This window comes from Corylus avellana, chromosome 1, assembly GCF_965113065.1.
Source record: "Corylus avellana chromosome 1, dhCorAvel1.hap1.2, whole genome shotgun sequence".
In the NCBI taxonomy this organism is placed as follows: domain Eukaryota; kingdom Viridiplantae; phylum Streptophyta; class Magnoliopsida; order Fagales; family Betulaceae; genus Corylus; species Corylus avellana.
Window position 1 is genome coordinate 2,786,940 of NC_142490.1, and position 25,185 is coordinate 2,812,124.

Consider the following 25,185-nt stretch of genomic DNA (forward strand, 5'->3'; position numbering starts at 1 on the left):
TAACGGTTAGTATGTGTTTAAAAACACTACTAATCGCTAACCGCTAGGCTATAACCGTTAACTGCACTAACTGTTCGCCTTTTTCATTGGTATTATATTCGGATAAACACTCGTTTACCGCCATTCACCGCCGTATAAAATTTATAAAGAAGCCATCGTAAAAGAATTTGTCGTAGCTGCGAGCGGGCAACATCCAAGTTATCCAACCGCTTTCATTTGTCGCCGTTACAGCATCAAGTGTCGCCTTAGACGCACGCTTGGAACCTACACTTCTCTTACGTCAACGGTTTTTCTTAAGGCGACTGTTATTACCGTTACAAGTTACAACACGAAGATTGACTTTCCGGTACTTTCCAGTGACGCGGTTTTAACCTTCGTTGCGAAAACAACAATCAACATTCTCTCTCTCTCTCTCTCTCATCTCTGTTTGTTCTTGAATGTGAAGCTAGCTGTGAGAAATGTTAACGGCGACTTCGCTAAATGCAGCGATCCCTTCGCCTCTTCGTCCTCCTTATCCATGCACAGCGCACCGGAAACCGGTTAAAGCTCGAGCTGTTTGTTGCTTGAGGTAAATAACTCTGGACCAACAATTCTGGGATTTGGTTCAACGTTTTAAGCTATGAATCCTGACGTTTTTAACCCCTGATTTCTGTTACTTGTTAAGAATTTTGGCTGAAGGCCATTTTCCTGTTCTTAGATTCTATCCTTTAGGGCCTGTTTGGAATCTAATCATTTAAAAGTGCTCTTAAACACACACTGAGCGGAGTTCAATACGGTCCCTCTTCCTCTTTGAAGTTTTAGTAATCTTCCGACCACGTTTTCTTGGATTGCCCATTTGTCACAATACCAACTGGCCTCTGAACACTTCGGTTTTTGCTTCTCAGCCAATCTCCTTCGCGGCATTCCCAAAAGAGCAGTTTAGGAGTTCCAAATTTCAGCCCTAGTTACTCTAGACAAATTTGGTTTGTTAGGAACAAGCTTGTTCATGAAGCACATGCTCTCTACACTGAAAGCCAATATTACTGCTTGGAGAGAATTCTCCTCTTCCTCTGAAGATTGATTGGGCTCCCCCACCTAGCGGCTCGCTTAAGGCAAACTTTGATGTGGCTATCTGCCCAAATTTTGCTGTAGCTGCTGCTGTTTTGAGTGACCATGAAGGTAACATCATCGCTGCCTCCTCCAAGAGGCTCCCCCCTTTGGAAGCCTCAGTTGGGGAGGCTCAGGCAGCCCTCCTTTCTATTAATTTGGCTTTGTTCAGCGGTTGCTTCTCTCTCTTCCTTGAAGGGGATTCCTTGTTGTCTATTTTAGCCACCAACAAAGCACACCTATTCACTGATTGGTCCTGTGCTGCCATTATTTCTGATATTCATTAGCAGCTGCTCCTTCTGAAGAAGAGGATTGCGTTGAAGACTTCTGGTTGTGCAACTTTTTTGCACACCAAGTTGCCAAATGGGCCGCTTCCCACCGTTTATTTGGAAGCATTCCCACACATTCCCCTTTTCTCTCTTCCATTAGAATTAAGAGCGGCAATGACCCCCTTCGTATTTTTCCCGTTCCCTTGTATTGATTAGAAAAAAATAAAGTAATTGATCTTATTTTCAGGAGTAACGGGGACGCCAATAGCTTATATAATAAAGCCTCACCAAATGCGAAGTGAGTTTTTCCTTTCTCTCTTTTCAACTCTTTCTCTTTCGAAAAAAAGGGGAAAAAATGCACCAACAAGTTTGATATATATGAATTACAGGTCAGAAGGCCATGATAATGCGAAGATGACTCAGGTAGGCAGTGCTTGCTCCAAGAAAAATGATTTGGGTATTATAGCGACAACCTTCTTACAAATTGCGTGGTACTACAACGACAACCTCCTAACAAACTGATGTGCCAGTTTACCTAGCACCTCTACGTTAGTCACAGCCAAATTTAATTGTTTAATGGCTGACATGGTAAGTGCCACATAGACTGCCATGTCAGTTTGTAAGGGATGTCGAGTAAAATTTGTAGTATCTCTAGCAGCACTCTTTCTCCAAATATGACTTATGGGTTTCTTTCTATATGGGATGTATTTTTTATGGTGAGGAATTTGTTGTTTGCTCCCTTCTATTGGAACTATTTCAGTCTTCAAACGAGGAAATGGAAGTGAAACAAGGTGATATTTGGCGACTCTTCCGAGAAGCTCAGCATAGTAAGTCCTCATTTGACTTTTTTTTTTTTTTTTTTTTGTGGGTTCTTCTAAATTTTTATGTGTATTCTGATGTGTGTGTGTGAGTGTTTTTATTTATTTAATTTTATCATACTCAGACATATTGTACTTGAACAAACAACGTCTCATGGCTATAGAGGAGCTGAACAAAGCAAATAGAGAGAAACAATTGTTGGTTGCTAGGATAAAGCATTTGGAAGCAGAAAAGCAGGCTGGTGTTGGAAAAGGTATAAGGTGATGGTACCTTGGCCTGACATGGCTGAAGCAGCGAATCATTACTTTTTGTAGCCCAATGTAGACTCTTACTCGGTTATGGTTTTATTCTTTCTTTCGTGTATTTCCAACATTTATCTGGCATTTTACTTGAAAAGTTGGGTATTAATTACATTCATCATATTGGATAAACAGTGATCACAAATAAACGATTGATTTTTTCTTGAAAGAATTGTGTGTAGATGTTTTGCTAGTACCAAAAATTATGTTGTCTTTGGAACACCATTGTTATCTGTGACTGTATACCAGTTATTATAGGTTGCACATGTAACAGTGTTCTTTATATTTTGCCTTTAGTTTGAGAAATACAAGTGCAATGTTCTCTGCTCATTTTCTTTTGATTTCGGTACTTATTCATCCACCAACAAAGGAAATATATTATCAAAATTAGGAATGTGTTTGAATTGAAAATTGCTTTCCCTTGGTGTCCTACCAAAACCAGATAAGCTATCAGTTTGTTGGGAGTTGCTGCTTCGACTAGACTCACTTGTCCTCACTGGCATGATTAGCACCGGGGAGGCATCTGATTTGAGAAGGCTGGTCATGGATCAAGTGGTTGGCGTGGCTGATGCTTCTAATGATATCCTGCAGAAAAATGATGCTGAGCTTCTAGCAGAACTCCGCCACTTCTCAGATAGAAGCAAAAAGTACAAATGCCTACTAGATGTTGGAACACTTTTTTCTTGAACAGTTGAGGATGAACTATGGGCATTCGGTATTTCCTACGTCACATGCATACACCCACACGCAACACAGACATGCATAGTAGCACATACAGAGAGAGATATGTATATATGAATGAACAAATGCATGTATGTATGTATATATAGATGTGATTATGTGTGGGATATTGATTTGTAACTAAATCTTCTTTCCTTTAGTATGTTTAAAGTTAACTAATAAGTTATCATATAATTGGAAGTGTACACTTATTGTGATTTATTTTTTCTTTTCAATTGCTAAGGCAAGTACTCCCTCAGTTATTCCATGTATGAATATCTTGCCTTTTCTCTTTGCAATGCGGTATCCTCTTTGTGTCTTTGTCTCCAGTATTGTGTGTGATGATTGAACTGTAGTGAATATTTACTATGGTAAACACATATGTCGACTGGAATATAGAAAAATAAATGGTTGGGACGTCTCGCATATCAAAAAAGGAAAAAGAAAAAAGGAAATGGTTGGGATGTCTTGCAACAACCTTGGCATATTTCAATTATGATGCAATCCCATAAAAGTGTGGTTCATGCATATTATATAATTTCATGAATTGGGTATCCCATTCAATTGGCAGCTGAATTATATTTCCCTTGAAGATCATAAATTTTGGTCTAAATGTAATTTTATTATATCATGTTGTTATATTTCTTATTTTGTTTTACTTATCAAATTTTTTTTTTCTTCTTTTCTTTTCTTTGCCTTTTATTTTTATTTTTCCAATCTTCCAGAAGATTTTCTCTGTTCTGACATTCATGTTCTGTATCATTTTCTATCAGGACTGGTTTTCGCATTGTCCATATTTGCACTGAGATGGAACCTTTGGTCTCTGTTGGATCTTTGGCATCATATGTGACTGGCTTATCTTGTGCATTACAAAGAAAGGGCCACTTGGTGGAGGTTATTCTGCCAAAGTAATTAAGGGATATTTTCTTTAATGTTCATTTTCTATTAGATTGCTTGTGGGTGGAATTATGGGAGGTCTAAATCTCTTTTTTCATGCTCATTTAGAAACGAAATGAATGCTATAACAACACCCTGTTTGGATTTGAGAAAGAATGAAGGAAAAGAAAGGAAATGCTTAAACATTGTATTTTTATCCTAGGTGACATGATGGGTTGGTCTTTCACTTGATCTTTCTTTGAATTTGTTAAAAATTTCTTTGTATTTTTTGAAATTTCTTTTAATCATTCCAATGTAATAACTCCCTGTCTTTCATCTGTGGCATGTGTCTTTCTGTTGTTGGTCCCACATGTCTAGCTTTTGCATCCAAGAAGTGCTTTAGAAAAGATGCAAACCTTGTCATTCCTTTCCTTCTATCTTTTTTTCCCCCCTCTTTGTTTTTGAGGTTAAAGCCAAATGGATCTCTATGTGTTTCTATGACCTTCGGCTGATGTTCATAAGTTGATGTGTTGGAGAGAAGTATAATCATAAGAGGAGATTTCTTTTAAAAGTATTTTCTGACCGGAGTACCCAAATTTTGGTGTAGTCAGGGCAACCTCTTAGGTTTCTGTTCCCTATTTGGGCTACCAATGACCTTCGTTATGTCTTTTGTGGGCTATGGAAGCCAGATGAGAACTGGGAAACTGAGGCAAGAGACTATTGAGTGCCTGCACAATCACATAGATAAGTTCTCTGGTGGATCTAAGAGCTCTAGCTGAATTTGTAGCGGATTATAGTCTGTAGGAACTTATTTAGGCTAAAACCAACATGATACAATGGAATTTTTCCTACTTTTCTGCCAAGCAACAAGGCACAATGCTTTGGAAATTTTTTATATTTAAAACTTGCAAACCTCCCCTCCCCTGCCTAAAATGACATCAAATTGTTTTTTTTTTTTTTTTTTTTTGAGACAATCATATGTGTTTACTTCTTGATATAAAGATAATGAACAATTTAAATTATTTACTGTAGAGGAAAGATAATATCACTTGTGTATGGTGCTCAAAATAATCAAATGAAAGGATCTTACTAGATATACTCTTCCCATCAAGTTTTGATTCAAAGTTGGATAGCAAGTCTGAAGTTTCTCATTTGTTGCCTTAAAAGAAATCTATTGTAAATAGGTACACGATTATGGACCTAGATGAAGTGCAAGGACTTCGAGAAATTGATGCAGAATATTATTCATATTTTAATGGGCAACTACATGGAAACAAAATTTGGACAGGGTGAGATTGCTTTTCTATATACTGCATATTTATATTGAGTTGTTGATCAACATCAATTATACTTTGGTGGTAGTAATTTTGGAAGGAAAAACAGTGGATTCAGTCAGAAACTGCATTCTACATTGTGCCTATTGATTATTTAGACTCTTCTTAATGTTTTGTACTCATTCTACAGTGTTGTCCATGGCATCGGAGTCTCTTTTATTCAACCTTTGTACTACTCATCATTTTTCAACCGTGAGAAGGTATATGGCTACTCAGATGACTTTGAACGGTCAGTAAATTATTCAATAACTTATTACCCATCTGGTTTACTGTTAGATTGTTAATACTAGATGTTTCTTGTGACGATCAAAGCACAAAATACCCTCATGTAAAGATCAGTGAGCATTAGAGAGTAGAGATGATATGTGTGTTTGAGTTAATTAAACATAAAACACCAAATTGTTATGTGCACAGGCTAAGTTTGAGTTGCATGATTTTGGTAGATCCTATATGATAGAAGTCAAGCCTTAGTCTGGTACAAGCTCGATTCTACCAAGATTCAATATGAAAATAGTTGCAAAGAAAGAAGTCTATGACAATTTATTAAATTTTAGTTTAAAATCCAGTGCACTCTTTGAATTGACATATGGATGAATGATGGGCAAGAGTTGACTGGCCAAATGCTAGAGAAAGAAGTTACTAAGTGAATATCCTTGAAGTAACTATTATATTCTCAATGGCAAACCCACGATTTCACCTCTTTCTAATTATGAATGTAGTTTCTGGAATCTTGTGACTTTTCTGTTCCTGGGCACCAGCTGCATTACCCTGGTAATCTTTGTCAAGGGCAGTTTTACAATCCCCGACTCTGGGCGTGCCCCTTTTCCATATTTTCCATTACTCTGATTAAATTCTGGAAATCTCTATACTCTGTCAATCCAATCTCCATAGGTGATGCCTCTTAAACAGTATGAGAAGGTAGATAAGAGTTTTCATGGATCATCGCTTCCATATAACTCAAAATAGTAAGACTCAGAACTTCTTTTTTTTTTTTTTTTTTTTAATTTAAATCTTATTTGAATCGAAGTTGTATTCTTAAACAAAAGCAAGATACCCTAATTATAGTCTTCAACCAGGGAAAAACACAAGAAAGGACATCCTGTAGAGTCGGTTGTAATGGCACTTCACTCTCTTCTCTTTGGATCATGCCAATATATTGATTAGGGCCTTTACTTTATGATAGTGATAGATCTGTTCTTAGCAATTTCATTTGCAGTGGCCTATCTATTTGATGACTTCAGGTTTACCTATTTCTCTCGTGCTTCGTTGGACTATATTGTAAAATCTGGAAAGCAGCCTGATGTGTTACACATACACAACCGGGAGACTTCTATTGTTGGGCCTCTTTTCTGGGATATATTTGTTAAACAGGTGCAATTTGAAACTGCTTTTATTTTGTCATGTTGAATAATTTGAGTATGTGTTTGATTTCTCATTTTCAATATTCTTTGTTTGTTTGTTTGTTTGTTTTTTTTTTTTTTTTTTTTTTTTTTTTCATATCACTAATTCCTCTGAGGTGAAGCTTTGTAAAGCTGATTTTTGGTTTTGCATAACATTCGACAATTGATTTCTTTCACATCATTTTAGTTTTGTTTTAGTACATTTTTTTTTTTTGTGGGAATCATTCTCAGAAGTAGAAGTGTTCTTGCTTGTATATACAGGGACTTGGGGGTACTAGAATATTATTGACATGCCATGACTTTGATTCACAGGCAAGTTTCTTTATTGTTTACCTCTCATGCTTGGAGTTTTCCTGTGAATCCTTTCAAGCTTGACATTATGTGATTTTCTCTATGTTTAATACTTCAGTATCTTGAGCAACCGGATAAACTTTCACTGTGTGGATTGGATCCTCCTAAACTTCACCGTCCTGATCGTTTACAAGATAACACTAAGACACATCTTGTCAACATTTTGAAGGTGTGCTCTATTGCCTATTTAAGCTTCCTTTTTCTTCTTACACACTCTTTCAATCACAAATAGTTCCAAAATTCTTTATTTAGCAAAAAAAATATCAATGTATTCTCTGCTTTGAGCATTTTTATTATGATGTACTATTCCTCAATGCATAATCTCTGAAGCTTTTTGCTTCTTTTGACTGTTTGGCATACTCAAATTTTTGCGTCTATACAAATTTGCAGGGTGGAGTTGTTTACTCTAATAAGATTTTGATAATGTCATCCATACACTCAAAAGGCAGGATCATTCGTAGTTTTAGTCATGGATTGGAACATACCTTAAGCACCCACAAGTAAGTAACACTTGTTCTTTGTTCCTGAATTTGGATAATACATTATTCTGTCTTCTGCGATGCTTTGTTTCTGTTAATTCGTCCCCTCCTTCATGCGAACTGAAGTGGTGCAGGAAGTTCTTGATGTAACAAACTTAATGGCCAAATAGCATAGTGCACACCTCCAGCCAAAAGTTTTTTCACTGTATTTTTTTTCCTCTATTTCCTTGGCTGATATCTTTGAGAACAGTACTTTCTTATACTGAAAGTTTTCTTCTTTTCCCCCATATTTGCAGGGACAAGTTGGTTATTGCTCCCTGCGGATTTGACAACTCCATTTGGGATCCTTCCAAGGACAATTATCTTCCAGAAAACTATAGTGCGGAGGATATGAAAGGGAAAGTTGTTTGCAGAGTTGCATTACAACATCACCTGGCGTTATCCGACAATGCTTCTGCTGTTCTTGTAACTTCTTTAACTGGGGTTACTTTTAAACTTTATTATTATTTTCTTTCTATTCTTAATGGAATGTCCACTGAAATTAGGATGATGTTTTATCAGGTTGGATGCATTATCACTGAAGTATCAGATATTGATCTGGGGAACCTGAAGGCAGTTGTTCGGAGTGCAACCAGGACAGGTGTCCAGGTTGTGTTCTCTGTCAGAGTTTGTGGTTACTTTTTTCCCTAAGAAAATACATGGCTTAGTGGCTGAATTTACTAAAATCCCTTACCAGCTGATGTGGTAGCGTAGTTTTTATTTCATCACAGCTAAGTCATCATTCGTTGATAGTAGGGGAAATGTAGTGCGCCACATTAGTTGGTAAAAACTGTGTATATATATATATATATATATATATATCTGGCTCCTAAGTTTACTCTTCTTCCAGTGGATTTCTCATTAATGAGATTGTTAAGTGGTTTTCTACAGTTTATCTTCATGGATATTAGCAAAAAGTCAAGCAAAGATAGGGCGCTGGAATTTATCCAAGAGCTCCTCAAGGTGCAGGCCTTGCGGCCTTTTTTTTTCCCTCGCCTTTGACATCCTGCAACAAATTATTCATATGCACAAATTTGGCACAGAGATATAAAACATCAAAGAGATCTGCATTTGTATTCAAAGCTTTCTTGCTTTTAGCCAATTTCCCATCATCCTAAAATGTTCAAGCTGGCAATTTTTTGTTATGTTCATGATATTTGATTCATTGACCAAAAATAATTTGTTTGATGAGCTTCATGCTATAATAAGTTGATAACCTATACATGTTTTCTTCCAATTACTCAGGATGAAAATGTGAGATTCATAAACGAACATGATGAAGCACTATCACATTTAGTCTTTGCAGGATCTGACATTATCATGTGCCAATCTTTTCATGATCCTGTTCTCCAAGTGCCAGTAAGTTCTCTCTCTCTCTCTCTTGACAAACCATTGGGATTTACTACGATTTTTGTGAAGATATCTCATGCCCACAGAAATACATGCATAAGTCCACTAGTGCATGCATATGTAAATACATATGCATACAACCCACCAAATCTCTATATTCCTGTTACTTAGAAGTTCGTTGCATGGATCTCTTCTTCAAGTGAATATTTGTTATTTTTAATATTTTTTTTTTTTATCATTTGAAAAATGTAGCTCAAGGCTTTAAAATATGGAGCTGCTCCAATTGCAGTAACCTCCACTGATACTACATTCAGGTAACTTGTTTTTTTTCTCCATAGAGAAGTACATTACTCAACTGTCTTTTTCCTTTTTAACTCATTAGAAAAAGAAAATTTCATGCCTCTGTACAATGACTGGACAGGCACTTTGTAGATCATAACTATGAGAGCACAAAATTCTCCCAGTTCATCAGTTCTGGCTTTGGAAGACTCTCCTTAAGCCAAGCCCTGGGTGAAATTGTATGAATACACTTTTTTTTTTTTCTTTTGAAATCGTATGAATTATACACTTATGTGATTATGAAGTTCCTTTCTAATTATTGATGAAAATGTTTTGTTTGGATTAAGGGTACTGAAGTTTTTGAGCTTTGTTGTCTTGTTTGTGTGCAGGAGAACAACCCATCAAGATGGAAGCAAAAAATAATGGACGCAATGGCAATGGACTTTTCCTGGGATGCAGAGTGCTATGACGTGCATGTTTCTGCCTACACAGCCATAAAGAATTTGTGAAGCAGGGGGTTATGTATATGTTTAACGTGTGTTACATTTGGACTTATTACAAAAAATGGCAATAAAGGAATTGAATAAAAAAGATCCCTTCCTTTTTTCCCCTTAATGTTGCGAAACAAATAATCAAACAAATCAAATAAAAGTTTAAATAAATTGAAAGAAGTTTAAACTTTAATAGAATGATACGGTGATGTACGAACGTACAAGGTGAAGAACGTATATTCCACGTGTGTTGACAACAACACCAAAACTTCAAAATCACAAGCCTACCGATCTTGAATCCTTCTCACATTTTTTTTTTCAATGCTGTATAAGTTTGTCCTGTCCTAGTCCTCATTTCTTTTGGTTTTGCATTATTATAAGTAAGAGAAACTTCATTTTAGACTCCCGAACCACTTTGATATACCCCCGAACTTTGAAACCTCTCAATTTGGACCTTGAACTTTCAATTGCAATCAATTTGAACCCTTACGTCAAATTTGAACTCTTACGTTAAATGTTAAACGTTAAAAGTGATACAATAACATTTATATCCCTGCTTTTTTATAAAATATCATATTTGCCTTTAATTTCAAATTAATTTTTTTCTTTAAAAAAAAAATCACAAGGTGACCCACGGTTGGGCCACCTTGTGAACCTTTTATTTTTTTTAATAAAAAAAAATTGAATGGTAATTTTGTCTTTTTAGGGGTTTTAATAGCAAAAATTGACGAAGGGGTTCAAATTGATTGCAATTAAAAGTTTAAGGTCCAAATTAAGAGTGTTGAAATAATGATGATGTTGGAATAATAGCGGAAGCAAGAGAGGGAATGAACACAAAGAACTTACGGGTGGTTCGGTGTTAGACACCTACGTCCACCACTCAGAATACCCCTAAGGGCTACATTGTGCTCATTAACTTAATTTGTCTACAATACAAAGGTCCCTATTTATAGGGTAATGTCTAAATACAAGTTTGGTAATCAAATCCCTTTGATTTGATTACAATCTCAATATATGATTACATTCAACCCATAAATAGAGAATATTTCAATATCAACATAATTATGGAATATATGGAAAATATAATATATTTTCCATATATTCTAACATCCCCCTTCAAACTCAAGGTGGAATATTTTGGAACCTTGAGTTTGAAATCCGAAACAATGATGACGGCGGTGGTGGAGGTGGGGAACGGGCCGTAGATGATGACGACTACCGAAGGAGATAGAGGCTGGCGGGCAGCCAGCGACGGCAATAGGTGGCTGGTGAATGCAGATTCAAAAGGGCCAACAATGGGCCAAACTCGAAAAAAGGGCTGACAACGGGCCAGGGCTGACAACAAGCCAAACTTCAAAAGGGGGCCGACAACGGGCCAGGGCTGACAACGAGCCAAACTTCAAAAGGGGCCGACAATGGGCCAGGGCTGACAACAAGCCAAATTTCAAAAGGGGCCGACAACGGGCCAAGGCTGACAATGAGCCAAACTTTAAAAAAAAAAAGAGCCCACTTGGGCGGTTATTAGATCGGCGCACCGAACCTGACAGGCTCGTGGCGCGCGTGATGTGGTCCACTTGGACCGCTTCTTCTTCCCTTTTTTTTTTTTTTTTTTTTTTTTTTTTTCACTCGGCTGAAACCTTCTTTTTCTTTTCTTCCTTTTCTTTTCTTTCTTTTCTCTCTCCTCACTCCACGCCACATGCAGCACCCTTTCTTTTTTTTTTTACTTGGCTGAAACCTTCTTTTTCTTTTCTCACTTTTCTCTCTCTTCACTCCACGCCACACGCAGCACCTTTTTTTTTTTTTTTTTTTTTTTTTTTTCACGCCCCTTGTCCCTTCTTTCTTTTCTTTCTCTTTCCTCCGTTCACCAGTTTCTCTACGCTTGTCTGAGATGGCCATGCATGACTAGAGGAAAGGACGCTGGCATAACCGGAGGAGTAGATCTAGACGGCGCAGAAGCCGAAGACTAAGGCCGGCAGTGGTGGAAGCACTGGTTGCAGGGAGATTTGTGGCGGTGAATCGTGGAACCGTGGACAGCCGGCAGTGCCACGGCTGCTTCTGGAGTGACTTGCTGGCAGTGGAAGGTGTCGTTCGACAGTGACAATGGCTATGGAAGGCGTCGTTTGGGAGTGGGATGACGTTGGAGAAGGCCAGACGATGGCGCAGCTCTGTCGGATGGAAGGTAGGCTGAATTGGCTGTTGCTGACTGGTGGTGGGCTTTGTTGTGGTTGTCGGCAAACAGTTGACTTGATCTTGTGATGGCAGGTTGGATCGGACGATTGTTATGGAAAACAATCGGATTGACAGACAGAAACATGCTTGAGGAAAAGAAATATGAGATAAATTGAATTGCAAAACATAAGAAAAATAATTTGAGCCCACAAAGAAAGTGGCTTTGATACCATGTTGAAATAATGATGATGTGGGAATAATAGCGGAAGCAAGAGAGGGAATGAACATAAAGAACTTACGGGTGGTTCAGTGTTAGACACCTACGTCCACCACTCGGAATACCCCTAAGGGTTACATTGTGCTCATTAACTTAATTTGTCTACAATACAAAGGTCCCTATTTATAGGGTAATGTCTAAATACAAATTTGGTAATCAAATCCCTTTGATTTTATTACAATCTCAATATATGATTACAATCAACCCATAAATAGAGAATATTTCAATATCAGCATAATTATGGAATATATGAAAAATATAATATATTTTTCATATATTCTAACAAAGAGGTTTTAAAATTTGGGGGTATGTCAAATTGCATGGTAATTTAGGAGTTTAAAGTGAAGTTTTCTCTTATAAGTAATAAAAAGTCAGCGAATTTTATAGAAAATATTTTCCTAAATGTAGATTCTACCAAATGACAGTTTTCACCCTTATATTATTTAGAAACTTTTTTAAATAAAAGAAAAAAAAAAAAATTATCCAAAAGAGAAAATGATCGGTGTTAATAATTTGTCCATATTTTTTTTACAAATTGAATAGATCTATCATTAAATTTGTAGGATGTACCATTGACTTATATGAGTTTACATAAGTTTACAAACCTAATTATTGATTTATAAACAAGATAAAGAAAATTCTCTATAATAATTAGTAATTACCATCGAAAAGTTATTGAAAAAAAAAAGAAAGATAAAAAAAGAAGCGACCGTTTGTCTGAGGATGATTGCGTAGCGAAATAGACAAAGAAACCAAATCATCGCAACGAAGTCCACCAAGAACCAAAGCCCTCTGAAGCTACTCCCATCGAAGTCGAAGAAATGGCGAGGAGCACCATCAAAGACTCAGCTCCCACTCCTTCATGGTTCACGCCCAAAAGGTACTACCATCGCATTCCTCTCTATCTGTATTTTTCAATAGTTGTACTATTGTTTTTTGTTTTAAGCTTGCGTATGGTTGATTTTGACCTTGCGTTTTGTATTTTGCGTCTCTGTTGTTTCAATTTCGGGTGCTTTATGAGAAACTATATGGCCCTGTTTGGTCCCCGAGAAAACGTGGGAAAATAAAGAGGAAAGGTGCTGTGTTTGTTGATAATTTCTTTAGGTTGGAGTGGCAGTTGGAGAACTTCATAATTTTTTTTGCCTGAATTATATTAAGAATGCAAAAAGAAGCTTTTGGTTGCTTTAATACGGTTTCATCTCGTGCAATTGGCTGGGCATTTTGGTCGCTTCTAATCTATTTCATCCTCAGTTTTCTTTGTAAAAACGAAATGGAATTTTCTGGCTTGTGCATATGATAAAAAATTTATTTTGTTTACAGGTTACTTATGATCTTCTGTGTAATTAACATGATAAATTATGTGGATCGAGGAGCAATAGCAAGCAATGGTGTAAATGGTAGTCTTGGGACTTGCACGGAGAGTGGCATCTGTACTTCGGGTAGCGGGATTCAGTAAGATTTACTGAATTATTTTGTTTGATTGTCCAATTCTTGCTTACCTACCTACCATGGATTTAATTTGCTACATGTTAAATCTTGTGCTTGCTAAGAGTTTACTTTTGTGAATTGTCCACAGATAAATTCAGCTCATGAATTTAATCGCCCATGTCATGCTATTTTCATATATGATACATTAATAATGCTTGAAAAATATGTACTACATAATATTATAGTATATCATTGTTCATACTAGAGGCTTCTGTATTCCTTGATGACTACAAAATGATTTTCTGAAAGTAAACGCTTGAAAATTTGAAATGATTGTGAAACAATATTCTGAAACTCATATTCATTTAACTCAATTGCATAGTGATTTAGGTCATGAAGTGACAAGCACTAGCTCCAATGTACCCAAGGGGTGGAGGCTGTGGCTGTGGGTTCAAAATCCACTGGGTGTGCGTGTAACTTACGTTAAGAAGGAAAGAAAATACTGATTTAGCTCATGAATGTGCTTCCCCTCCCCTTGCCACTTACATTCTCTTTATTTATACATGTATGTATTTCTCGTTCTATACACGTTGGCACATTCTATAGACTATCTTTATCACATTTAAAGATCATCAATTTTCTCTAGAACTTTGTGTGTGTGTGTGCATGTGCGTAGAAGTCTTTTAATTTACATTCTTACGCTGAAACACAAGGGTTGTCTTTCAATGTGATCCAAATGGGGCCAGCCATTTTATTAGTTAATTTTACTTTTTCTTGATAAAATTATATAAGCATCTGTGGGTACCCACATGTGTTTGTGGGTTGTAGCGTCCATGCTCCTTGCTAGATTTGTGCTTGCTACACATGTGCCAAGCAGACATTAATTCTTTTATAATTTACCACCTGTAAAGCAAGATCCAGTGTAAACGGTGACATGGGCAGGCTGGCAGCCACCATGCAGACACACTATGATCACTCCTTCCCCTATGCTCATGCAGTAGCAACATGCTTTACATATTTACTTCCTAAGAAGAGATACCCGTTCTTAATATATTGGCAAAAATTTTGCGGTTATCATTCTCCAAAATTTTGAGTAGTTGAAGCATGATATGCGCATTTGTTTCTTTAGATAATTTAGCCTTTATCCTTGGCTTATCATATCATGATCCTTGCAGGGGGGATTTTAACTTGAACAATTTTCAAGATGGTGTTCTATCTTCTGCATTTATGGTTGGACTTCTGGTAGCTTCTCCAATATTTGCATCCTTGGCAAAGAGGTGAACATCCTCTTTAGTACATGAGTTGCTCACTTGTTCATGATTTAAGGTTTTGACAATGATGTCAAGATGATAGAGCTTTGATTAAGATATCTATTATAAGGTGTATTTGTATCTTATCCTTTACCCTTTTGGTATTCAAGTTCTTATACATAATACATATTTGCGCTTGCAGCTACAATCCTTTTAGGCTTATTGGAGTTGGGTTATCTGTTTGGACAATTGCTGCAGCTGGGTGTGGTGGTTCATTTGATTTTTGGTCCATTGCAATATGTCGCATGTAAGTTTAACAAAATTGTTGCATTCAAAAATGTGATCTTGTTAAGATCTTTTGTCATCTTTTGGTACTAGACTGTGAGTTTTAATGTGGGTGTTGTCTGTCTAGGCTGGTTGGTGTTGGAGAGGCTTCTTTCATAAGTCTTGCTGCTCCATTTATAGATGACAATGCGCCTGCTGCACAGGTTTGTTTGTTTTTGCTTCATTTTTATGTTTAACTTATTATTGAACTTTTACATTAGCTGACTTTTCTATTTCTTCATGTGCTGATTTTTGAAATTTATGTGATATGATTCTTTGTCATGTTACCAGAAAACAACATGGCTTGCAACTTTTTACATGTGTATACCAACTGGAGTTGCTCTAGGCTATGTCTATGGTGGATTAGTAAGTTTTCCAATCTGTGCTAGTTAATCTTCTGATTCTATTTTATCAACTATGATTCTCTTTTTGGTTTAAATTACAACTCTTTTTGTTTCCTTATGTGAAGGTGGGTTTGGTTGTTCTTAGTTGGCTTACAAAGATTTCCTTTGGATGCTACACAATGTTGATTAGTCTTTTTAAAATATGGCAGTGATTTTTGATAATATCCTTGAAATGCTACACATTGTCAACTGGTCAGTTTTGTATGAGGTCATTATAATGATGGTGTTGAAGATAAATATTGTCTGGTGAACAGCTCTTTCTTCCAATTCCCTGCAAAATTCTGTAGGTCTTTTATGACACCACTGCTGAAGTCTGGTTTCTATTCTATAAAAGCCTATATGGGTTGTACTTATCAAAAATGCCTATATGGGTTGCTGTTTGCTCTTAACAGAAGACCCCCTGCCTCTCTTTTCTTTATTTTTTCTGTCTTCCTATATCTCGCAATCAACCAAAAGAAGATAAGTAATGTTATTTTCTATCCTGCACACTGTGTATTTTGTTCTCCCTTCTGTTGAAGATTCCCCCAAACTTCCAGAATGGCATTTGGCATCTTTCCATTTTCTTACTATATTTCCTATACTATTCCTGTTTGGGATGATGGAGAAGTTTCTGCTATTTGGCTGGTTGGTAGCAACTGATTGTCGCTATGACTTGTTAAACCCGGGAAGCTTCATTAATTAATATGATTTTGGTTTCAGTAACCAAGATTAAAAAGCCCCGAGCTCCCGCCTGTCTTTGTTTCTTTGGTGTGTTGAATTTGACTTCTGTTATAATTACTCAATTCATGTATTGGTTTGGTTGGTGGTGTTTTCTGGATTTTATAGTGGAGATTTGTGATCATAAAGCATTTGTATTTGCTCATTTCTTAGGTTGGAAACAACTTGAATTGGCGTTATGCATTTTTTGGAGAGGCATTTTTGATGCTTCCATTTGCTGTTCTGGGTTTTGTGATGAAGCCTTTGCAATTGAAAGGTACTTGTTTTGGAGTGCATCATTTGTACTTACTGAGTTTTCATTGTCTGATCCCATATTATTTATTTTTCTTTAACCTGTTATTTAACTTGCAACCGCAGGTTTTGCTCCTGTTGAATCAAAAAAAGCATCGACATCTATTGAAACTGTTTCTCCTGCAATTGAAGGTCTTGCATGTCTTGATGTTATTATAATTATCATTTTTTTCTTTCTATTTTATATGTGAGTACTGCAGTTATGATTTGGTTTTGGCACCATTTTTGACATTGTTCTTAACTTTTTTAAAACTAAAATTGTACTATTAGTTATTATCATGCTTAGTTGAATGGTGGTCCTTAATAGTATGGAGTGACAGAATAATTCTTATCAAAAAAGAAAAATAAAGGTTCCTGTGTTGTTGACTTGATTTGTTTGGGAAAGCAATTACCAATTTTGCAGCTCTATTATTGTTTGGGATGACAAACCCTTTTGCACCATACGCTGATACACACTGCAATATATGTCTGAATTCAGGATACAAAATTCATTACACAGGCCTGCCTTGAAATCCTGCAGATTTAACAGATACAGGTGTAATATGCATCAATCCACAGTTTTGACCTAATTACACCTTAGACTTGACTATCATATGGATGACTTCCCGCATCCCTCCCATTGATCCAAAAACAAGACATTTAAATGAATGAAGATTCAATTCAAGCACGAGCAGTGAGCTTCCATATCCAACACCCATATTTAGGCACTCGTACTTGATGGATAAACAAACTTAATCACTACCTTTCTTTGAAAATTGCCAATCTCATGTTCTCATTCGGTTACAGAATGCAAGGTTCTTCTGAGCACTTCGCCATCTCTCTGAACATGCATGGGCACTAAGAATACTATTGACAATGTCGTAAACTCTTTATTATCTTCTTTTCACAATTCCCTGCTACATTGGGATAAGATATTGCTCCTCAGTTCAAGCCTGATGTGAATCATGTTTCTAATTGAAGCCTGTCATTCTCACTTTTTGAAAAGGAGTCCATAATTCCTATTATTGTAATGCTCTATATATATAGCTTGGACGTAATTGCAGGCAATTTTCTGGTGGTAATCATACATCTAGTCAATGCAATAAAGCCTCATGCCAACTATATTTAGTGCAATGCACAAAACCTCTTTTTGCTAGTCTACTCCCTGCAAGGCCATATAAGTTATAGTGTCATATGTTCTCTCTCTCTCTCTCTCTCTCTCTCTCTTGTTTCCCATCTCTTGCTGATTACCACTCATGATTCTGGATATCACTAGAAGTTGACTTGATCTTTGCAACATAACTCAGTGCTTCTTGACTCTTTAAATATTTAAAATATGACTGGAATATAAACTGGTTCCCCAAAGTTTGTGTTTGATGTCAATTTGGTTCCTGTATTTCTAAATTAGTCAATTTATTCCGTTGATTCTCAGATTGCTTTCAGTGTAATCCTTTCATTCATATCCATTCTTTTAGTGTTACATAGGGTCAACATGATCACCAAAACAACAATGTGCTAGTGCCGCTTTTCTGTTTCGTTCCATCCTTCTTTCCATTACGGCGTTTACCAGATGCTATTTGGTCCAAGACAGACACTTCCACCTCCACACTCCGTCAATCCCACTGTCTTCACTCCTAACCTCAGATACCCCCTTTCTCTTGTGTGAAAACCTGCATCTACACTCCATGAAACCTGACCGCACAATATTGAAAAAAATTGATATGCTTTGATGTCCACATGTCCAATTAAATCAAGTCTTCTTCATGCAAGCACACTCTCTTACTAAACTTCATGGAACCCGAGAACACGAAGTTCCCCATCTTATGACCCAGAGCTTGCATCACTGCTGCTTCATGCAAACAATTCTCTTACTGAACTCCATGAAACCTGGCCAGACCAAGCCCCCATCACTTAAACCCACCTTAAAGCAAGTCCAATTCCCCTAATCACCATCATTATCTCTTGCAAGCCTACCATCTGAGAAATTTTTAAGACCTCAATTCTAGCAATTTCTCTTTTTGATAAGTAATAAAAAAATATCATTAAAAGCGTAAGTATACAAAAGGAAACACTTAACTAGAATTAGCTCTAGCAATTTCTCTACTCATAGAAAAGCAGAGGCAAGGGGTTTTCTTGGTGTTTTGTTTATGGGTAAGCTTGGTTTTGAGTTATTTTGTTGAGCCTTAGTGTTTGAGGGCCATGAGAAGTTGAGATTAGGAATTGAGGTGATTAGATGTCATGGTTTCCATGGAGACTTATTCAAAAAATGGAGCTGGAGGCTGAGACCCACGCATTTGGTTCTTTGATTGTGCTGGTTTTTGAACGTTGAATGAGGGGCTGGAGTTGATAGTTGTGGAAGAGAAGTTGTAGAGGTGAAATAGGAGAGCGCAGCATGGGATTGACACCTAGCTGGATAAAGAGCATAAGAATTATGCATCTATTTGGCCATATCTGCTTCATCTCTCCCTCCTCTTTCTTTTTATTAAAAAAAAAAAATCATCAAACTGGCATCCTATAGATGTCAAGTGTAGTCTTGTGTCACACTACCAGGACTCATGTTGACAGACATGGATGGAATGTCTACATTGAATGCGACTTAGAAGTCCAATGAGTAAGCTGATCAATTTAAATTAGAGGGACCAAACTGACACTACACATGAACTTGAAGGGACCAACTTTAACTTTAAATTTTTCGATCATAGAACTGTTTATTATTTGCTTCTTTTGATTTAAGGCTTCTTTCACCAAGTATTAATTAGTTCCCAATTGTAGATTCAAAGGTCTCAGATATAAATGGTTGTGTTGTCGCTCGAGATGAAGGTATTGGTGCTCAAGCCTCTAGTGAAGCTTCCAAGTAAGTGGCTCTTGCATCTGTGCTTCTCTCTGTCTCTTTTATGTTTTCATATGATTGAACATGTAATGGCGGTTGCTAATGATGAGCAAAATCAAATGATGACAATTTTGGAAAACATATATAGATAGTGAATGGTGAAGAGTCTCATTGTCAAAGCACCTTATATTTAGCTTTTCTTTTGTGGATAGTTGACAGAGGTGCTAAAAATCAAAACTTTCTGTGCAAGTTTAAAAACGATAATTGACTTGCTAGTGCCCCTTTAGAAAAGAAACAAACAACAGTACCTCTGTACCTTCCCAAATAGGAACAACCTAACACTTCATTTGCACATCTCATATACTATAATAGTGAAGTATGAATCTGGTGTCACTACTTTTAACATTATTGTACGTATCTGGTTATGGATCACCATTTTGACAACTGTGATTGAGCCTAATTGGTTTATGTTTTGCTTGGGATTGTGCTAATAAGGTGGTTCATGGCAACGCAGGATGCATATTTGTTTTTTCCATTGCCATGCTTAGTCAACTATCGCAGTGGATTGGAGTTTTTCCATGTTCCATTTGTTTGTGTAGTAACCCATTTGATGTCTTTTGATACCTCGTAGAATGTTTTTGCAAAGAGAAATTATTATATGCGTCTCATCTCCTTTTTTTTTTACTATCCTCCTCTATCTGATTGTCTCTTCTCCTTTGTATTTCAGGTCAAGGGGTGCATTCAATATTTTGAATCAGTTATCTAGATTTTGGAAAGACATGAAAGTGCTTTTGCTTGATAAAGTCTATGTTGTGAATGTTTTAGGTACTTTCCCATCTCAGTTTTTTCTTCATTAAGATACAAACTTGGAAAAGTATCAATTCAAAATCTTACAATTTTGATTGATCTTGATGATAACCTTTTTGTATGCATGTCTATATATTCCTGAATTCTTTTCATACGGATATGAAAATGTGATCATTTTTGTCATCATATTCTTTGTTAGTTTCATTCTAGAGTCTCTAATGGAATGGTGACCTTCAGGTTACTTATCATATATTCTAAATATCTTCCATTTGGTTGGCAGGTTACATATCATACAACTTTGTTATTGGAGCATACTCATACTGGGGACCAAAGGCTGGTTATAACATTTATCATATGGTATCGTTTGTTATCTTTTCATTTGACATTTTTTGCCTGTTAGCAAACACCTTTTCTTGTTGCAAACCTCATTTACTTTAGATGAAAAATACAATTTTAGCCTTTAATCGTAATGGTTGCCCTCTGGTTAATCGAAACTTTTTGCAGAATAATGCAGATTTGTTGTTTGGAGGGATCACAATTGTTTGTGGAATCTTTGGGACGTTATCTGGAGGTCGCATCCTGGATTACATGAGTGCCACAATCTCTAATGCATTTAGGGTGAGTTATGTTGCATCTGTGGGTTATGTAATGAATGGCTCTTGAAGTGCATAATCATATATTCTCAACTATCCTAGCTGTTGAATATAGTTTAGTTTTGAGTTTGTACTACTTGCGAATTACAAGACATTATTCAACCTTTATAGAAGTTCACTTGTACCAATGGAAGCGATTTTCGATGTTACCTAAATGCTTGGACTTTCTGTTTGAATGATTTACACGTGATTTACTTAAGACATTTTTTTCAATGCAATAAAAACAGTTTTGGAAAAGCTTTACGATTTTCCCCAAAATCTCACTGAGTTGCTTTTTTTTTTTTTTGTTGGGAAAATTACAGTTTACCCCTTCAAAGTTGACGGTGTTTTTCAATTTGAACACCAAAGTTTCAATTTTTGCAATCCGCCCATCCAAAGTTTTAAATTTTTGCAATTTGACCAATTGTATCCAAAACTTCCCATATTGCCCATAATTTTTATTTATTTTTTATTTTTTATAAAAAATAAAAAAATAAAAAAATAAATTCGGGGTGGCTCTTTGGCCATTTTGCCATTTTTGCACTCCCAAATTTGTTTGTTTGTTTGTTTTTTTTTTTTTTTTTCATAAAAAATAAAAATTAGGGGCAATATGAGAATTTTGGGATAATATTGGTTGAATTGAAAAAAATTGGAACTTTGTGGGGGTGAGTTGCAAAAATTGAAACTTTAGTGTTCGAATTGAAAAACGTTGTCAACTTTGGGGGGGGGGGGGGTAAACTGTAATTTTCCTTTTTTTTTTTTTTTCCTTTCATATCATATAATTGCTTTACACGCATGCACATGCATACATACACACATACGTGCTGTATTTTAGAGCAGCTAAATTTTGTTGGTCTCTTACCTAGCATTTCCTATTCTTTTATTTTATTTGTATTAGTGGTCAACTTATCAACAAAAAAATTGTATTTGCGGTCATGTACAAAATTATGAGTTTCCAATTGATGTTCAATAATCATCTGTTAAAGGTTTGTCTCCTGCTTCTGCTTATATTTCTATTTTGAAATAAGTTTAGTTTCAGCAAATTTTATTGTGATATTTCATTTATTTATAATCTTCGGAGTAATACATACTACAGATGAAGAGGCCAAGTTTACACTGAAGTTTATTTTTATCCCTTCTTTCCATATTTATATACCTGCACTGATTGGATGTTTTATCATCAGCAGTTTGTTATAGATATGGAACCTGTATTGTGTCTTTAATTTCAGAATAGTCTGACAATAACTCATTTGCTGTTTATCATTTTCTAAATATTCCTCTACTCCTGTAACAGCTTCTTTCTGCAGCAACATTACTAGGTGCAATGTTTTGCTTCAGTGCCTTTTGTTTTAGAAGCTTGTATGGTTTTGTAGCCCTTTTCTCAGTGGGTGAGATACTTGTCTTTGCTACACAGGTAAGTTTATCATGTTGTGAGTTGGGTTAAAAATTTGATTTACTGTCATATTTTATTAACATTATAAGTTTGCTTTTGCAGGCTCCTGTTAATTATGTGTGTCTCCGTTGTGTCAAACCAAGTCTGAGGCCATTGTCTATGGCTATCTCGACTGTTTCAATCCACATCTTTGGTGATGTGCCTTCCGCACCTCTTGTTGGGATCCTTCAGGTGGGTCATAGAATCCCTCTTGATTCATATATTTGAGGAAGGGGAGAGTAATATTATTGATATTAGGTTGTCTCCTTCACATGCATAAACTGTTCCAATATATAATTAAATAATATATATTCAATTACTTCTATGATTTGTTTTGTGATGAAAAGAATAGCATGTTCCAATATGGACAGATAATCTTGCCACTGCATTTTTTTCCTTTAACTAGCCGTAATTAAATTTAGTGTTTGACAAAATCAACTTCCAGATATGGTATTAGTAGGAAGAGCATTAGGTTGATTATTCATATCAAATCTGCAATTCTTTTAAAATCACGAAAAGTTACTCTCAGGGTGCTTAAGAGCTGATGCTATATTGACATTCTCTACTGTCCCATAAGCCATGTGCATGTGTGGGCAGAATATTGAGGCAAGGATGGCTGAGTGGAGGTTTTAGATATTATGAGGTTATAAATGGCCTCATTGAAATTCTTTGCCCTGTAAACCTGGTTAAAGTAGGATGTTTGTGCCCCGATCATGGAAAACGTAAAACATGTACTCCAACCAAACTTGTAGTTTTATAAACAGTGTTCAGGAAAACTCAAGGCATTTCTTTTTTATTTCAAGTAAAAAAGGTTTTGGAGGTTTCTCTGTTAAATCCCACAATATTGAATGCCAACCTTGTTCCTGTATAAATGATATTTGCATGCTTTTTGTTAAGATGCTGAAATTATTCTTTGTACTAAACCATAGTCACTGTTTGAAATTGGTTTTATAAACAGTGGTCAGGAAAATTCAAGGCACTTCTTTTTTATTTCAAGTAAAAAAGGTTGTGGAGGTTTCTCTGTTAAATCCCACATTATTGATGCCAAACTTGGTACTGTATAAATGATAATAACTCTGAGATTTGCATGTTTTTTGTTAAGATGCTGAGATTATTCTTTGTACTAAACCATTATAGTCGCTGTTTGAAAATGCACATGCAATTCCTTTCTTTGTGAAGTGATAAAGCTTCTAATTTGGTTTCCTTGCCTGCTTTGGGTCCTTTGTTTTTATACGGGTCTTCACTTCACATCTATTTTTTGATGGTGCTATTTTGGCTTTGGTAAATGTCATACACAGGATCATGTTAACAATTGGAGGGAAACATCACTTATTCTGACATCTGTTCTGTTTATCGCTGCTGGAATATGGTTTATAGGTGAGTGACAGAACTCAGTTAAATTGTTTTATAGATGTTTTGATAAATTATTTTATCTACCTTTGACTTTAATTTAGGCATCCAATATTGTGTTTTTGAAACCTTTTCAAGTGAACTCAAATTTAGAACAATTAAAGAAAGAAACTCAAAATTTACAATACATCCTTGATATTGTGCCATCATCGATACCTCTTTCAAGCATTGATTAGTTATTATCAGGTGCTGCAGTGTTTCTTTTCTCCTTCATAACAGCTTCCTTAGCTATTAACACCCCTGGCTCGTTGTAAAGTATCTTCATTCCTTGTTTCACTATGGATATAGACTAAAACTTCTCAAGTCTAGACATAGTTTTGTGGCTTCATGCACAAGTCATTCTGCTGAACTGCTAAGAAAGATAAGACGTGCATCCTAGTGATGTTGTGATGAGTGGAAATGAAAGGCAATGAAACTTGCTTAATTTGTTCATCATATACTGAAAATGTGTCCAATGAAAATTGGATTGCTTTTACAGGGATCTTCCTGAACAGTGTGGACATGTCTGCTGAAGAAGGTGAAAATCACATCTCCACGGTTGAGAAGACCACCATGAAGCCATTGCTGGCAGAGAACAGAAATGAGATGCTAGATGACTCTAGCGAAGCATAAGTTTCTATAATGCTATTTTGAAACTATGCTTTTCACTTGCTTTAGCCCCTACAGTAGCCTTCCGCTTGCTTCCTCCCGAATGCAATGCAAAATTTGATAATTTACTTGCATGTCTTTTGACTGGTGATTTGAGGTGGAAAATATACAGCATTCTTCTGGGTTTTTTAAGGTGCTCTTCCAGATTGGTAACCTGATAGTTGGACAAAGGTGAGCAGCTACCCTCTCTCTGGTTCAAGTCTTCTAAGCCTAGAATTCTTCAAGGAATGACTTTGAGGAAGGGTAACTCCAACCTCTTAACAGTAAATCTGAAACCCCCCCCCCCCAAAAAAAAAAAAAAAAAAAAAACTACTATATTAATCTTCAAAAGTGTCTGGTGCTGTCACATCGTATATGGATGAAAAGTGTTAGGTTGCCACTTGGGTAAAATTGCTGTCCACATTTGTATATAGAAGATTTGTGAAATATATTTATATTTCCACATTGAATCAGTCAGAAAACAAGCAGGTAAATGTCAAAGTCGAGCATTGCTATTTGTTTTTCAGAGATAGTGTTGATATCAAAAACTTGTATTCACAGAACGATTTTCTACTGTATAGTCTTCAAACAATTATGTAAATATCAATTATTACTGACAATTCTATACAATATAAGAAGTGTGTTTTGTGTTCTTCCTAAATTCTGTTCATATACACATCAAGCAAATGGAAATCGCTTCCTTACACATGCTTTCTCCCTCTCTCTAAATCAGAATCACAAGAGACTTGGCGTAATTTATAAGTGCAATGCATTTTTCAAAAAAAAAAAAAAAAAATTATAAGTGCAATGCAATAA

At 36.1% G+C, this 25,185-nt stretch overlaps 2 protein-coding genes across 3 annotated transcripts; both read left to right on the forward strand.

The window, feature by feature from the left end:
- Positions 1-385: 385 nt before the first annotated feature.
- Positions 386-9,908, forward strand: LOC132168877 (UDP-Glycosyltransferase superfamily protein). 2 transcript variants are annotated; one of them, XM_059579956.2, is made up of 20 exons: positions 386-568; positions 1,603-1,653; positions 1,745-1,778; positions 2,116-2,182; positions 2,299-2,427; positions 2,916-3,120; positions 3,967-4,101; positions 5,254-5,358; positions 5,534-5,632; positions 6,645-6,774; positions 7,065-7,115; positions 7,213-7,323; positions 7,545-7,654; positions 7,930-8,098; positions 8,195-8,281; positions 8,564-8,635; positions 8,918-9,031; positions 9,275-9,336; positions 9,444-9,540; positions 9,691-9,908. In XM_059579956.2, the coding sequence occupies exons 1-20, from the start codon at positions 459-461 to the stop codon at positions 9,808-9,810; spliced, it is 2,058 nt and encodes a 685-aa protein (XP_059435939.2). In that variant the 5' UTR covers positions 386-458; the 3' UTR covers positions 9,811-9,908. The 2 variants fall into 2 exon arrangements, with proteins under 2 accessions (XP_059435939.2, XP_059435940.2); XM_059579957.2 differs by lacking the exons at positions 386-568; positions 1,603-1,653; positions 1,745-1,778 and adding an exon at positions 1,789-1,812.
- A 3,057-nt stretch (positions 9,909-12,965) lies between these two features.
- On the forward strand, positions 12,966-25,023 carry LOC132170568 (putative sphingolipid transporter spinster homolog 2). Its single transcript, XM_059581589.2, has 16 exons — positions 12,966-13,118; positions 13,559-13,690; positions 14,842-14,943; positions 15,119-15,223; positions 15,329-15,404; positions 15,532-15,606; positions 16,515-16,617; positions 16,719-16,784; positions 19,404-19,485; positions 20,189-20,286; positions 20,549-20,625; positions 20,773-20,886; positions 22,195-22,314; positions 22,396-22,524; positions 23,631-23,709; positions 24,221-25,023. Exons 1-16 carry the CDS (start codon positions 13,060-13,062, stop codon positions 24,352-24,354), a joined length of 1,551 nt encoding a protein of 516 aa, XP_059437572.1. The 5' UTR covers positions 12,966-13,059; the 3' UTR covers positions 24,355-25,023.
- Positions 25,024-25,185: the final 162 nt, after the last annotated feature.